Below are 13,739 nucleotides of genomic sequence, written 5' to 3'. Positions count from 1 at the left end.
GAGCTCATCATGGTTGGTGTTGGTTGTGGACAGTGTCCATCGTTTAGGATGGTTTCATCATGGAAAGTTCTAACTTCAGATGGCCACTGATAACACTTGTCCCCACTGACGGCTTTTGGCGCAGGTGAACCCACCACGATGGTTCTCAATACAGATGGTTCTGCCATTGATGGATCCTGTTAGGGATGGCTTGTCACTGGGGTTCACAGGAGTGATGTGATTGCCACTGATGATCTTGACACAGGTGGACCCAGCGTTGTTGGATCTTGATCTTGTTCTTCCCAACGATGGTTTTCAATGTAGATGGTCTCGTCTCTGACCACCAATTCTCGGTGTAGATGGTGCCCATCATCAATAGTTCTTGCTACATGTGAAACTCCAGTTGCTACAGATGGAGCTATCCATTGATGGTTTCTGACAGTGTGTACTTTTAAAGGCCTTTCCTAATTGTTTTGGCACAAACCACTCCTGGTGAAGTCTGGGTTTGCTGGGTCCTCACATCTGCATTTTTCGAGGGCTTGGTGGCCGGTGAGTCTTCTCATAAAGGCACGTGTATCTGGGCAGGCGGCTCACCCTTGGTGACCTGGTCGCTGGTTTTCACATTGCCCCCAGCCTCATCCTCCTGAAGACTGGTATTGCTCTTCAGCCCACTTTGCACGTTGCCGTCCACCTTGATGCTCTGGCAGCTGCTGGGCTGGCTGGAGGGCAGGCTGCCCACGGAGCTGACCAGCCCGCTGCTCACCTGGTAGGTCAGAGCGCTGCTGCCCAGGCTGATGAAGCTGATGCCAGTCAGGCTGCTGGCCCTGCTGTCCACGCAGCTGCTGGGCAGGCTGGTCTCACTTTTCCCCTCCAGTCTGCAGGGTGTCGTCAGCCTTGCTGGCCCGCTGGCTCTGGAACTGGCTGGGAGAGAAGGTGGCGCACAGCTGGCTGGTCTGGGCGCCGCCTGCCTGGGTGTTGAGCCTCCTCTTCAGCCGCATGAATCGACGGCTGCCATCCAAGCTGACCTTGCTGTTCTCCTCGTCCCCCTCGTACCCGCTGCTCAACCGGCTGATGTTACTGCATTTCTCCAGGCTGCAGTGTCGCGAGCTCGTCACACTGCTGTCCCTACTGCTATTTCCCAGGTTATCAGGGGAAACTCTCGGGGGCTCTTGAGTCACTCCTGCATCATGGCACGGCCCCGCCAGTGACTGGGGCTCTAAGCCGGTGACTGTAGGCTTGGATCTTGGCTCTGGGTTTTCCAGGCAGAGGACTCCCCTTTTCTATCCTGGAGGAAAGTGGGGGGCAACTGAATTGGTTTCTCCAGGAGGATGGGGGTCCTGGGAGGCCTCTGGATGTTGGGTGTGGCCTGTCTGGGGAGAGGAGGCTCAATTTATAAGGCGTCCCTTTAAAGGGAGTGTTCTGATTGGCTGGCCCAGTTCCCATGGCGATGGGTTCTATGAGGCGGAGTGGGGGAGGGAGGGAGAACAATGCTGTTCTGGCACCAGTTACATCACTGGCCGGGGCTAGAGTTGCGCAGAAAAGGGGCCCATGGCCAGAAGAGGGTGACTTCCACTTTCTGAGGGGTCTGTGGTCTCTGCATTGCCACCTCCAGAGACCTGGCCCTGCATCCCAGCCAAGCTGCGTTTCTTTAGGATGTCACCTCGTCTTCTGGGCCTCCTTCTCCTCAACTGAGGCGGTTGTAAGGACTGCAGAGAATATCACAGTCAGGAGCTTAACCTAAATTCCTTGCTGGGTCTCCAAGGCCCTGCCTGGTCAGGCTCCTGTCTCTCTCTCAGCCTGGTCCCATGTCACACTCTACCCCTTTCTCGCACTGGCCGCTTTCTTATTCTGAGCTCTTACTTGCTGCAGGCCTTTTGCACTGGCTGTTCCCACCACCTGGAATGCTCTTCCCTGGGTCCCTTGGCCCAACTGTTGTGGGAGGCAGGGACAGGGTCTAGCTCTAGGGGACTAGCAGGGGAGAGGCAGGGTCGGGCACCAGGCGGGTAGGCTGGGGCTCAGGACTGGCTCTGCCCTGCATGAGTACAAAACAGGCAGGGGCCCCAGTGCTGGGGATGAATGAGCCTACTGGGACTCATATTCCCTCCCCTCCCCATCCTACCTGCCCCAGGCGCACTGCACCATGGGCCCGAGGACTGGAGTGAACACCGGGGGGCTTGTCCAGAATAAATGGCAGAGACCACGCAGTGACCAGAGTCCCCTTCTGCTCTAGCACGTATAACCCTGTGGATACAGTGAGGCCACGAGAACAGCCGTGGCTCGGCTTAGCACCGTCCTTCTGAAAGTCTCTCGGTCACTCTGGGGGTCTCGGGAAGGTGTCTCATGTGAGCTGCTGTTCTTTTGGTCCAGCCTTCTCGTTCCTGCCTGAGCCTGAGAAGCCACCCCAGGGTGCTGCCTATCTCGTCCCTGCCCAGGCTGGGTGTCAGAGCAGAGCTGCCCTGCCAGTGCTGTTTCCCGGCGCCCTCCAGAGATGCGGATGCTCAAGGGTCACACGGAGCAGCACCTTCTGAGCTCACGGGCCGGAGCCGCAGCAGGTCGGGCGAGAAGTGGGCGGAAAGTGTTCTCTCCCCCAGGCTCCTTTCGCTTTCTGGAGACCACGTACTAGGCTGCCTTTCCGGTTTCCAATCTCTATTGCTATTTGCCCCCCGAACCCTTCTCTCACTCAAACCCACACTCCATCCTCTTTCTCCGATTCCCTTTCCCTCATGTGTTTCAGTTTCTTCCTACAGATGACTGGCGCCCACAGGACCTCAGCCTGACTCCACATCCCCGTCAAGGCTCAGGCAGGAAACCTGGTCACAAGCACATCATCTGTGTGTCCTGGAGACTGGGGTCTACCCCTCCCTGGGGTGGCAGATACAAAGCTATATGTTCACTGAACCACCTCATTTCCCTCCTGGGCCTGTAGGAAAGTACATTTTCAACCCCCTTGCATCCAGGTGGGGCCAAGAGAACGTGGGCAGAAGGGATGTTCACCAGTCTAGGCCTGGGACATAAACGTCTTCCGTGCATCCTTCTCTTTCTTCCCTTTCTGCAGGGAACTTTGAAGCCACGCCCCAAAGATGGCAGAGCCTGGGTCCCTGAGTGACTGTGTGGAGAAGAGCCCCCGCCCTCCACCAAACGCATCTGTGATGTCACCAGCAGTGAGTTATTTCTGTACTAAGCCACCAAGATGAGGGGTGTATTTGTTGCCACAGCAAGAGTCTACTTTATACCCACTGATACACCACGTGCCCAGACACTGCCAATGCATTCACCGGCTTAGCTTTATCTCTGAAGGTTTCCACAGTGGGTTCTGGGCTGCTTTTCTGCTCAACATCCACCCTAAGAATCTCAGCATCAAAGTCCCCTGATGGGGGACTCTTCTCATATGATGAGGATGGGAAGGAACATTACCCAAGAGAGGTTCACAGTCCAGAAAATGGCCCAGCAGCCTCAGGCCTCCAACCCTAATATTTGCCTCTAATATAACCCTGGGTAAGTTAGGCATCAATTCTCAGAGTGTGACACACCCATGATCACTCCTAACTCAGTGAGGTGTTTTTCATGTTTTCATTCATTCCTTCAACAAATGTTTCCTGAACTCATATTCCTTCTTTCCTCCCACGAATGCTTACTGAGTACTGCTCTATGTCAGGCAGGATGTCAGCCCCGCCCTCAGAGATGGATAGAAAGATGTAAGCAAGGATCTGTCATGTGATGATAAATGTTGGGAGGAAAATAAAGCGGGGCAAAAGGGCGTGTGTGTGTGTGAGCATGTCTGCGTGTGTGTGTGCACGTCTGTACATGTGTGGGAACACAGTGGGCCACCGTCCCAGTCAGAGCAAGCTGGCACAAGGAGAAGAGGTCACAGAGGGGAACTAGGACCTTCTGGACCCTGAGAAGGGCTCTCTATTTACTGCAAGTGAGTTGGGAGCCGTTGGAAAGTTTTCAGCAGATGACCAGAGTTTGAACGGGCTGCTGTGTGGAGAACAGTCTGGAGGGCGCGAGCGTGGAGCAGGGGGCTAGTTGGGGCTGGAGCAGTGATCTGGGGAGTGATGGGGGTGGCCTGGACCAGGAGTGGCAGTGGAGGTGGACAGCAGGGGTTGGATCCTGGGCGTATTTGAAAGTAGAGCTCGGGCTTTGCTGGGGGATTGGATGTGGGGGTGAGAGGCAGGGAGGGGTCAGGGCCGGCTGTGGGGTTCAGGAGCCTCAGAGTCAGAGGCTGGATGGCCTTCTAGCAATGGCACAGCCTCCTCCTGGAGCACGGGGAGTGGTGGCTCCCTGGTAATGGGTGAGAGGAGGGGTGGAGCCTAGGGGCTAAGAAGTCAGATGGACGTGGGTTCGAGTCTCAGCTTCCCCTCTTTGGAACCTCGCTTAACCAAACCACAAACAGGAGGTGAGGGTTAAGTGCTCCACAGACATTCATTGAGAATAAATAAATGTGAAGTGCCCTGTTAGACCCTAGAGAGACAGCCACGAAGAAGGCAGACAAGTCCCTCCTTCGTGGACCTTGTAGTCGAGAGCGGGGCGACAGAGACCATGAACAAATTTCAGACAGCGAGAAGTGCTGAGGGGGGAAACAGGACGGGTGATGGAGTGAGTGGGGTGGTAGACAGTACAGTGCTCGATAAATAGTGTAATTGCCCCTCTCCATGTTGGGGCTCCAGCCAGAGAAAGGGCTTCAGACTCTGGTGTGCTGTGGTTCAAATGCTGTGTCCACCATCCGGGTGACACTGTGTGACCAAATTAACCTCTGAACCTCAGCTCCCCTACCTGGGACATGGAGCAACAACATGGATAATACCACTCCCTGGAGAGAAGCTCTCCCAGGAAACACCCAGGACAGGGCTGCCTGAATATATATATATATATATATATATATATATATATATATATATATATATATATACATGTATACCTAAGTACATGTGTGTGTATATATATGAATACATACACAAGTATGTATGTGTATTTACATGAATATGTATACAAGCCTATATGTGTATGTATACATACCTAAGTATATATGTGTGTATATGTGAGTACATACACAAATATATATACAAATACACAAGTATATATGAATACACACAAGAACATATTTGCATATACATAAGAATATATAAGTATATCTACATGAATACATAAGTATACATATATATACACACACACACACACATACATATATATATACACACATTTTTTTTGTAAACCACAAAACCCTCTGGCCCTGAGCCTCACCCCCTGGGGCATCCACTCTCCCCTGAGATTCTCCACACAGAGTGTTCTTATCCGAGAGCCTCCCCTGCGATCCTCCTTGGGATGCCTTTATCTCTTTCCAAGAGGCCCCATCACTTGGCCCCATCTGGACGAGGACCCGTATTCGTTCACTTTAGAGCGTCCCTGAACACCTACTGTGTGCTCACTGGGCGATGTGGTGAGTGCTCTGCTAAGAGACAGATCCCCGCGCATCAAGGGAGCACACGGATCTCCCTGCCTTGGAGCCGGAGCTGTAGCGGGACCGTAGATGGAGGGCCAGCTGTGTGTCAGGCCCTGTGCCGAACGCTGGCATGTGTATGCCACTTAATCTCATTTCATCCTCTGTCTGCCCCAAAGCCCATGATTCTACTACCTGACTGGGCTGCCAAGCAGGGCTGGTCATGGGGGTGGTGAGAGGCTTTCCTTTGGGCCAAGAGCAGTGGGTACCTCCCTACTCGGGTGCCCTTGGTGTCAGAGCTTGAACCGGTGGACTCTAGGGGTGAACCTGGGTCCCTGGCAGCAGGACCTTGGAGTCTGTACCTTCTCCAGGGACAAGACAAAGAGAACCAGCTCAGCCATGGCCCGGAGGGGTGATCTGTCCAGGGAGAAAGGTAATTCCTCCTCTGGTGGCCGCATGATGGATTTTCCCCACTTTTTTTTTTTTTAATTACTTAAGGCACACACACAAAAAAACCCCCAAACAATAGAATGAACATCCATCATGTGCTCATCACTCAAGAAATAAGACATTACTGATATACCCCAAACCCATTTACCCTCGCCATGGCAATCCTCCCCATGGCAATCCTGAGTCTGACGCTTATCACTGAATCTGATGCTCATCTTTATTCTTGAAGTATGAAAGGACATGTCCCTAAACCAAAGTACAATTGTTTTGCATGCTATTAACCTTGATATAAATGGCATTCTTTCTATATCCTTCTACAGTGTGCTTATTATGTTCAACATGACATTAGTGAGATTCATGTGAGCTTCTGTGTGTAGCTCAAGTTCATTTTCACTACTGTAGAGTATCCTACTGAGGAACGTCATAATTCATCCATTCTCTTGATGAACATTTAGGTTATTTTCATTTTTTCCCCTGCAATCAACATTCCTTTAGGTGTCACTTTCGTATGACATTTCCCCTGAGGATTTCTGAGAAGGCTCCTCCCAAACAGATGATGGAAACTTCAGCTTGTTTTAACTACACGTAATATAGGCAGCAGATTCTGTTCCCCAACCCTTGGGCCTCATCTTCCATCTGAGTGTTTCCATGAGGGTCAGCTTAGGGACGAGAGGTCACAGGGAGATCTGTTGCCTACATTGTTTGGTCATACAACATGGCTATTCCAGAATATTCAGCTTTAGCTGAAGATGAGGTCACAGAGTTGACCCACTTGGGTGAGGTGAGGGGTTGGGGGGAGCAGGAACTGGGAGGAGGCTGGGGTGGCTGAAAGGGGGTGAGCCTCTCTAAGGGCTGAGGGCCACCAAGGAGGCACCCCTCCTCTCAGGGCTTGTCATGCAGCTTCCTGTGATCTGTGGCAAAAAAATTGTCTCGTGTTCTTCATTGTAGACTCCGTTGTGAAGGATGGGGACAGGAAGGGAGGAAGGAGGAGAAAGCTGCCTGAGGAGTGGGGAGAGGGATGAGAATTCCCTAGGTCCAGTGTGAGAACTGTGGAGAGAAGTAACTAAGCACTGAGTATAAGAAGCTGGATGTCTGAGTTCAAATCCAGGGTCTGCCACTTATTGGCTGTGTGCTCTCGGGCAAGTTACCTAACCTTTCTGTCTCAGTTTGGTTTCCTCAAAAGCAGATTTAAGGCGTGGACTTGGGTCCCCATAGCTCATTTGGGAGGTGGTCCCAAGAACCCAGTGAAGATATGGGCGGCAAGACAGGGAAGAAAGGAGAGCCAATAAAGGGGGTGTTACGGAGGATGTGGCAAGTCGGCTCCAGGCTCTGCTGCTGGGGCCTCTCAGAGGCTGTGTGGACCATACCTCAGGGGCTTGGATGTTTCACCACTGGCTCCTGTCCCCCATTCAGGCATCTACTGCATTTCCAGTTTTTCTCGAGCTCAGCTGAGCAAGATTCTGTGGTGCCAGAGAAAGCCCGGCAGCCGAGGCAGGAGGAGGCTGATGCAGTGCTTGCGGGGGAAGCCGTGAGTCAGCACTTGTCTGTACCTGCGGCCGAGCCAGAGCGGGGGTCAGGAGGACACGGTGGGGGCGTCAGCGGGGTCTGCTAGAGTTCCCCCTCTGCAGATGGGGACAGTGATGGTTCCTCTGGGCTGTAGTGAGGATTCCATGAGGCCGGGCTTGGCATACAGTAAGTACTCAATAAGTGCTAAGTATCAAGAGTCTGCCTCGTGCTCCCCCGGGGCTGTGGTAGGACCTCCTGGAAGAAATGGAAGCTCCGAGAGATGATGTAAATAGACCCTGGCCACGAAACTAGGCTGCAGGGCCACGATTTGGACCCAAAGGCTCTTGCAGAGAACACGTCTCACATTCCTGGGGGCTTCAAGCTGCAGGGCCCACAACCCTTGAAATTCCCAGAGCTGGATGCCAGGTGGCTGTTGCCTCGTGGGCCTCAGGTGGCGCACAAGCTGACCAGGGTGGGTCTCAGGAGGCCATCAGAGGGTCCCCTCTCTGGCCAGCAGAGGACGCTGAGCACAGAATATGCAGGGCAGTAACTGCTGTGGGAGTGACTGTCTCTATGCAGTGTGTGACTGGGGGGTTTCTGGGACATGGGACTTTCCATTTTAAGACCGAACAGGGCTGAGATGAGTTGGTCATCCTAACCTGAGTTGAAGTCACACATAGTCAAAATGCCCCTGAAAACCCACCTCATGCATCAGGCCACAGTTCTGTGAAGAGATCCCCCTCCTCAGACGTTCTCAGCACACTCAAGCTTGAGAACCATCAGTTAGACCAAAGGGCATGGGAAGCCCATTCTCAGATGCCCTAATGTGTCAGCCCTTGGGCTCTAAACAGAATAATAGTAAACTACTCAACTTTGCAAGGGTCAGTTGTTGCCTCTTTATGGTCAATATAAGACAAACTAGACTTGTTCATTTTGGGGTGGATTAAGTGAGAGCGTAGAGTTATATCTTACCCGGGGGCCGAGTCCTAACACGGGAAGGATGTTAAACGCTGGTTGGATGGGATTCTGGTGGTGGGGTAGGGTGTCAGGGCAGAGGAACCTTCAGAGAACAGTCCTTGCTTATTACGTCCCAGGTTACAGATGAGGAATCAGGCTCAGTGAGCAGAGATTTCCTACAGCTGCATGTAAGCAGGAGAGCTGGGATTCAACCCCTGTCTTCTGACCCCCTGTCCCATCTGACTCTGAGGGGGCACTGAAAATTACAGGTTTACAGATGGGGACAGAGGTTCTCAGAGAGGAATCCCTGCGTGGGCCATGGAGCAAGTGAGTGGCAGAACTAGAGGCCACGCGTGTCGCAGAAGGGCGGGGGTGAAGAGTGTGTAGGAACTGGATGCTCAGAGAGACAGGGATGGGAGCACAGTGGACAGAGGACCAGAAGGGCCCCAGGGGCCTTCACACCCAGACACACAGGATGTCATGTGTGGCCCCAAGCATCCTCGACTCGAGAGCTTCAGTTTCGCCATTTGTAAAGGGAGGCAGCGCTGTCAACTCGGCTCCCTCCTTGGGCTTTTGGGGTGTGGATGGGGAGCTCCCCCCAACTCCCAGGGGGGAAAACATTGCCAGGGGGCAGTTAACCATCATCCAGTCTGCAGGTGGCCCTGGCTGCCCTCGCTGTGGCTCCCTGGCGCTTCTCAATTAGCGCAAACCTCAGTGGTGCTGCCCCCATGAGCCCTGGCTGGTTAGCACGGCAGGGGCTGCCCTCGGAAAGGGGCCACTGCTGAAGGGCGAGTGGCCTTTTCAGCAAATTATCCCTCCACGTTTGCAGAGAGGAGGAATTATTGACAGAAAATGAGGATATAAAACCCTGTTGGAGCTGAGCACCTTTCTGGGGTGCAGCACACTGAGCGCTTGGAAGCGGTCCAGCAGATTGGTTCGTTTTAATAGTCTGGGACTATAGTTCATCTGTTTAATTCAAACGAGGTGACATAATATCTCTCATTTGGACTTATTACTGCACGGTGATGATTCTGCTCCCAGCATTCTCTGGGCAGGACATTCTGTCATTACTGCACATTTTCTCTCTCTGGCCAAATTGAAAGTCCATGGGAAGGGCTGCAGCCTTGGGAAGGAGAGCTCAACAGAGAATAGGTCACGTTGGGTATTATGGAATGAAAATGAATTCATTCTTTCCTCTGTTGAGTAAGCAGCTATACTTGGGTCTCTGTGATCCATGAAATAGGCTGTCAGGAAAATAGGAAATGGGCTGCATTTGAACTTCCCCCGTTGATTCTGCCCCTCGCCTTGGAGACGTGTTGCCGTCTGCCCAGGGCACAGGCATGAGGAAGAGGGGCACTCACATTTACAGGGCACCCACTGCATGCCAGACGCCTGGCTCCATCAGTCCTGGGGCGGGAGCCACGTTATTATCCCCATTCTGCAGTTGAGGGACAACAAGGCTCAGAAAGATCCAGAGACTTGCTCAAGGTCACCTAGGGGCCGAACCCTGCTGGGGTTTGAGGTGCCTAGCATTATGGCTGGGAACTCGGCCTGAAGAACCTCAGAGCCTCACTGTCCCGTGGCCAAGCTGCTCAACATGAACTGTCAGCCTCCCCCCTGATAGAAACGCCCACTGTTGCCTCGTTGCTGTGAGGGTTAAGTGAGGGGTGAACACAATGGGCACAGCGGGGGCTCCATGCACAGTGGCTGCTCAGTGTTGTCGTTATTATGAACTGTCGCCTTCCCGTTCCCCAGATGACAGCGTGTGAGAACGAAGCCTGGAGAGCCAGTGACTTGCGCTAAGACCTAGTGAGGTGACGCTGGGGCCGGGACCCGTCCCTAGGACTCACTTAGGAGTCCCTGCTCTTTCTGCCCCGCCAGGTAGTAGAAAGTCTGGGCTGGGGAGGGAGTTTTGATGTTTGTTATGGAATTACCCCTCCTCTGCGTTTTTTCTCTCCCTAACACCCTTCACCAGCCCTGTATACTCGCCTCGGTTATCTTGTTCATTGTCGCCCACCCGCCCGAGCATTCCCGTGAGGAGGGGTCTGACCCGTTCACTGCTGTATCCCCAGTGCCCAGAGCCAGGGCTGGGACTAGGGTGAGGTGGGTGAGGCAGGTCTCACAAGTGCAGGCTTAGGTCCTGTCTGTTGTTAAAATTTTGATAGTTTGTTCATCATAGATGTTTTTGCATTAATTTTTATTTTGACTAGCATTGTATTAAAATATTGATGATCTCGATTCCTGAGTGTTCGTTACTCTTAAATTTTGCCCCTGAGACGAGTGCCTCTCTGCCTCACCCTAGTCCAGCTCTGCCGGGAGCGGTGCCTGTCATGTGGTTACAGTCAATGAAGATTTGTAGAATGAACGATGCCCTATTCTGTATCAAGGCTCATTTCCTGAGTCCCCGGAGAAGAGACTGTCTTCCGGTGGGTATTCAAGGCTCTCTGTATGTGAAGGAAGCTAGAACCCCAGACTGAACTTTTTTTACTTGGCTCCATGATTTGGGGACAGCTGAGTATTTCTGAAAGCAGTGAGCTAAAGGATAAGAGTGTGTCCCTTCCAGGATCTGATTGTGGAACCAATTAGAACTCAGATCTCTGGGACTGCCTAAGGGGAGAATGGAATGCAAGAAATCCGCGAGTCTCTGAAAACCCATGCAGAATTTCATGCTGTCATTAGAGACGCCGCACCTTTCCATTTCCTGGAAGTTTCTTGCAATTAAAAGCCGCATCAGGTTGTACTGACAATCATTAGTGTAATGAGATCTGGCTGTCGGTGCTGCTCTCCCTTGTCCCGTGTGGCACACACCTGGGCTGAGCCGGTTAGCATTCTCCTGTGCTGCCTCTGATGCTCCATTTCAGTGAAATATCAGATCTTGCCTCTGCCTTTATTTTCCTCCAAAGCTGAGATTTCATGAAGATGCACTCTTATAATTAAGGTGGGGCTGAGAAATAACCTCCTATATAATTTAAAATGGTAAAATTACCGATACCTCTTCCTGCCTCAGCTTTAAATCTTAGCCACCAACAACTCCCCTATTAATGGGCCCAATTAAATCCATTTTTCAGGACATCTTTGGCAAATTCCATTTTAGCAAAACTGTAGGAAGTTCAATTTGATTTGTCTCTACTCCCCAGAGCTCGCCTGTAAAAATGAGGAAGGGTGGATGCTTGTCTCTTGTGTCTCATGTTTATTAATTCCCTCAACAAATATTTATCGAGCACCTACTATGTACACTGTCGTTGAACTAGGGGAGGAGGAGGGAGCAGTGAAAAGACAATAAAGTTCCTATCCTTATGGCCAGAAGCGAATGGGGATCATTCCTTCCTTCATTCATTCAACAAACATGTATTGAGTCATCTAATGAGGGAGCCACCGTGCAAGGCTCTGGTATTGCAGTGACGAAAGACCCCTTAGGAAATTCACCACTATCTAAGGTGGTACAGATAGTTAACACTCAGTGTGATAAATGCTCTGATAGGGCTAAGCAGAGGGAACTCACAGGAAAGCTTCTGGCTCAGACTGGCAAGTTTTAAGTGATAAGTAGGTGTCATCCACGTGAAGCGAGGAGAGAGGAAGGTGTTGTGGGAGTGGGGAGGGTGGGCACAGGGGCATGGAGAATGTGGGAGCTGTGCAGAACTCCAAGCCATTCAGTCTGGTTAGGGCAGTGCCTCTCAGCTCTGGCTGCACATTAGAATCACTTTGAGGTTTTGAAAAAATACCAATGCTTGTGCCTCATCCCTGACCGTGTAAATCATAATTTCTGGGGATGAGGTCAAGGCACTGATATTTTCTTAAAGCTCTCCAGGTGATGCGAATGACTCGGCCAGGGCAGAGAGCCCCTGGGCTGAAGCATGCAAAGTGGTGGGAGGTGAGGCTGGAGAGGTTGGCAGGGATTAGATCGTGAAGGGTCCTGGAAACCTGTTAAGGGACTTGCACCTTACTTGAGGTAGTGAGATCATTGAAGGGTTGCAAGCAGGGCAAGGAGGGGCTCATATTTCTTTTCTTTTTTTTTTTTTTAAAGATTTTATTTATTTTTATTTTTTTTCCCCCCAAAGCCCCAGTGGATAGTTGTATGTCGTAGCTGCACATCCTTCTAGTTGCTGTATGCGGGACTCGGCCTCAGGATGAACGAAGTGGTGCCTCGATGCGCACCCGGGATCCGAACCCGGGCCACCAGCATCGCAGCGCACGCACTTAACCACCAAGCCACAGGGCCGGCCCGGGGCTCATATTTCTACTTCAAAAGGAATTACTCTGCCAGCAGTGTAGAGGATGGGTTGGATTGGGGTCACTGGAGTCAGAGAAACTGAGGTAAAGAGACTGTTGTAGCAATCTGAGCACGAGATGATGGGGGCCTGCGCCTAGGGTCGTGACCGTGGGGCTGGAGAGGAGAGATATGTGGGAGGCTGAGTTGACAAGATTGAGTGGTGAGTTGTACATCCTGGGTGAATAGGGGAAGCGATGTAAGATGACTTCAGGTGGCTCAGGTGACTGGGGGGATGGTTGTGACATTAATCAGAGACGGGCAAGAATGATTTGGGTTTAGGACATGTTGGAGAGATTTGATTGGCAGCTGGAATTGAGATCTGCCACTTGGGATTGTGCTCTTTGTGCACAGAGCAGTGAGAGGCCGACTGCAACTCCTAATTGGCAGGTATCATCCAAGGGGAGTGTGTAACCTCAGAGTAAGAGGAGAAGAAGGCCGAGGCGGGCGAAGCCTTTAGGAATCTCAACATTTAAAGGGCAGTTGGAGTTTTGAGGAGGTGAGAAAAAACTTGAGGAGGAATGGCAGAGAGGTAGGAGGAAAAGCAGAGAGAGAGAGAGTGATGCCATGAAGCCAAGGAAGGAGAGAGTTCTGAGGAGGGAGTGGCAACATGTTGAAAGCTGTACAGAAGCCAAACAAAATGGAAGGCCATTCTATATATTTAGGAAAAAACAATTTTGATGAGACATTGGGGATAGCAACCAGACTGCAGTGGGTTGCAGGGCAAATGGAAGAGAGATGGGTATAGGTATACCTGCTGGTCCAAGAAAGGGAAGCAAGAGATTGGGCACTAGTACCCAGAGATGTTGGATTGAGAAGACATGAGCCAGGATTTAATGCAAGCAGTTCATTTTGGAGATGACCCCAGAAACACCAGTAAGGGAGTGAGGAAGTAAGACATAAAAGGTAAGGAAATCAATAAAGGGTGTGCCAGCAGCAAGTAATCACTGTGGGAAAATGGAGATTAATCTCACTGGGTGACTCTGGAGGACAGTAGGGAACACGCGCCTCAGTTACTCCCCGTGAAGGACAAGGGAGCTGGGGTGTTTATCCACCAATTCCCACCAGTCATTGATTTAGGGCTGTTCCTGGTGTGTCGGGGAAGCATTAATTCCCAGGCCGTCTGGCCTGCCATGTGCATGG

The 13,739-nt window shown here is 51.7% G+C and overlaps 1 protein-coding gene across 1 annotated transcript; it reads right to left on the bottom strand.

The window, feature by feature from the left end:
- Positions 1–836: 836 nt before the first annotated feature.
- On the bottom strand, positions 837–2,121 carry C26H16orf82 (chromosome 26 C16orf82 homolog). The gene is given in 3 exon segments (XM_087449227.1): positions 837–1,201; positions 1,204–1,349; positions 2,099–2,121. Coding segments are annotated over 3 exon segments (534 nt in total).
- Positions 2,122–13,739: the final 11,618 nt, after the last annotated feature.

This window comes from Ceratotherium simum, chromosome 26 (genome assembly GCF_057802395.1).
Source record: "Ceratotherium simum simum isolate JZ-2026a chromosome 26, ASM5780239v1, whole genome shotgun sequence".
Classification (NCBI taxonomy): Eukaryota; Metazoa; Chordata; class Mammalia; order Perissodactyla; family Rhinocerotidae; genus Ceratotherium; species Ceratotherium simum.
The sequence above is the reverse complement of the archived record's forward strand: the minus strand, read 5'-3'. Positions and strand labels throughout refer to the sequence as shown.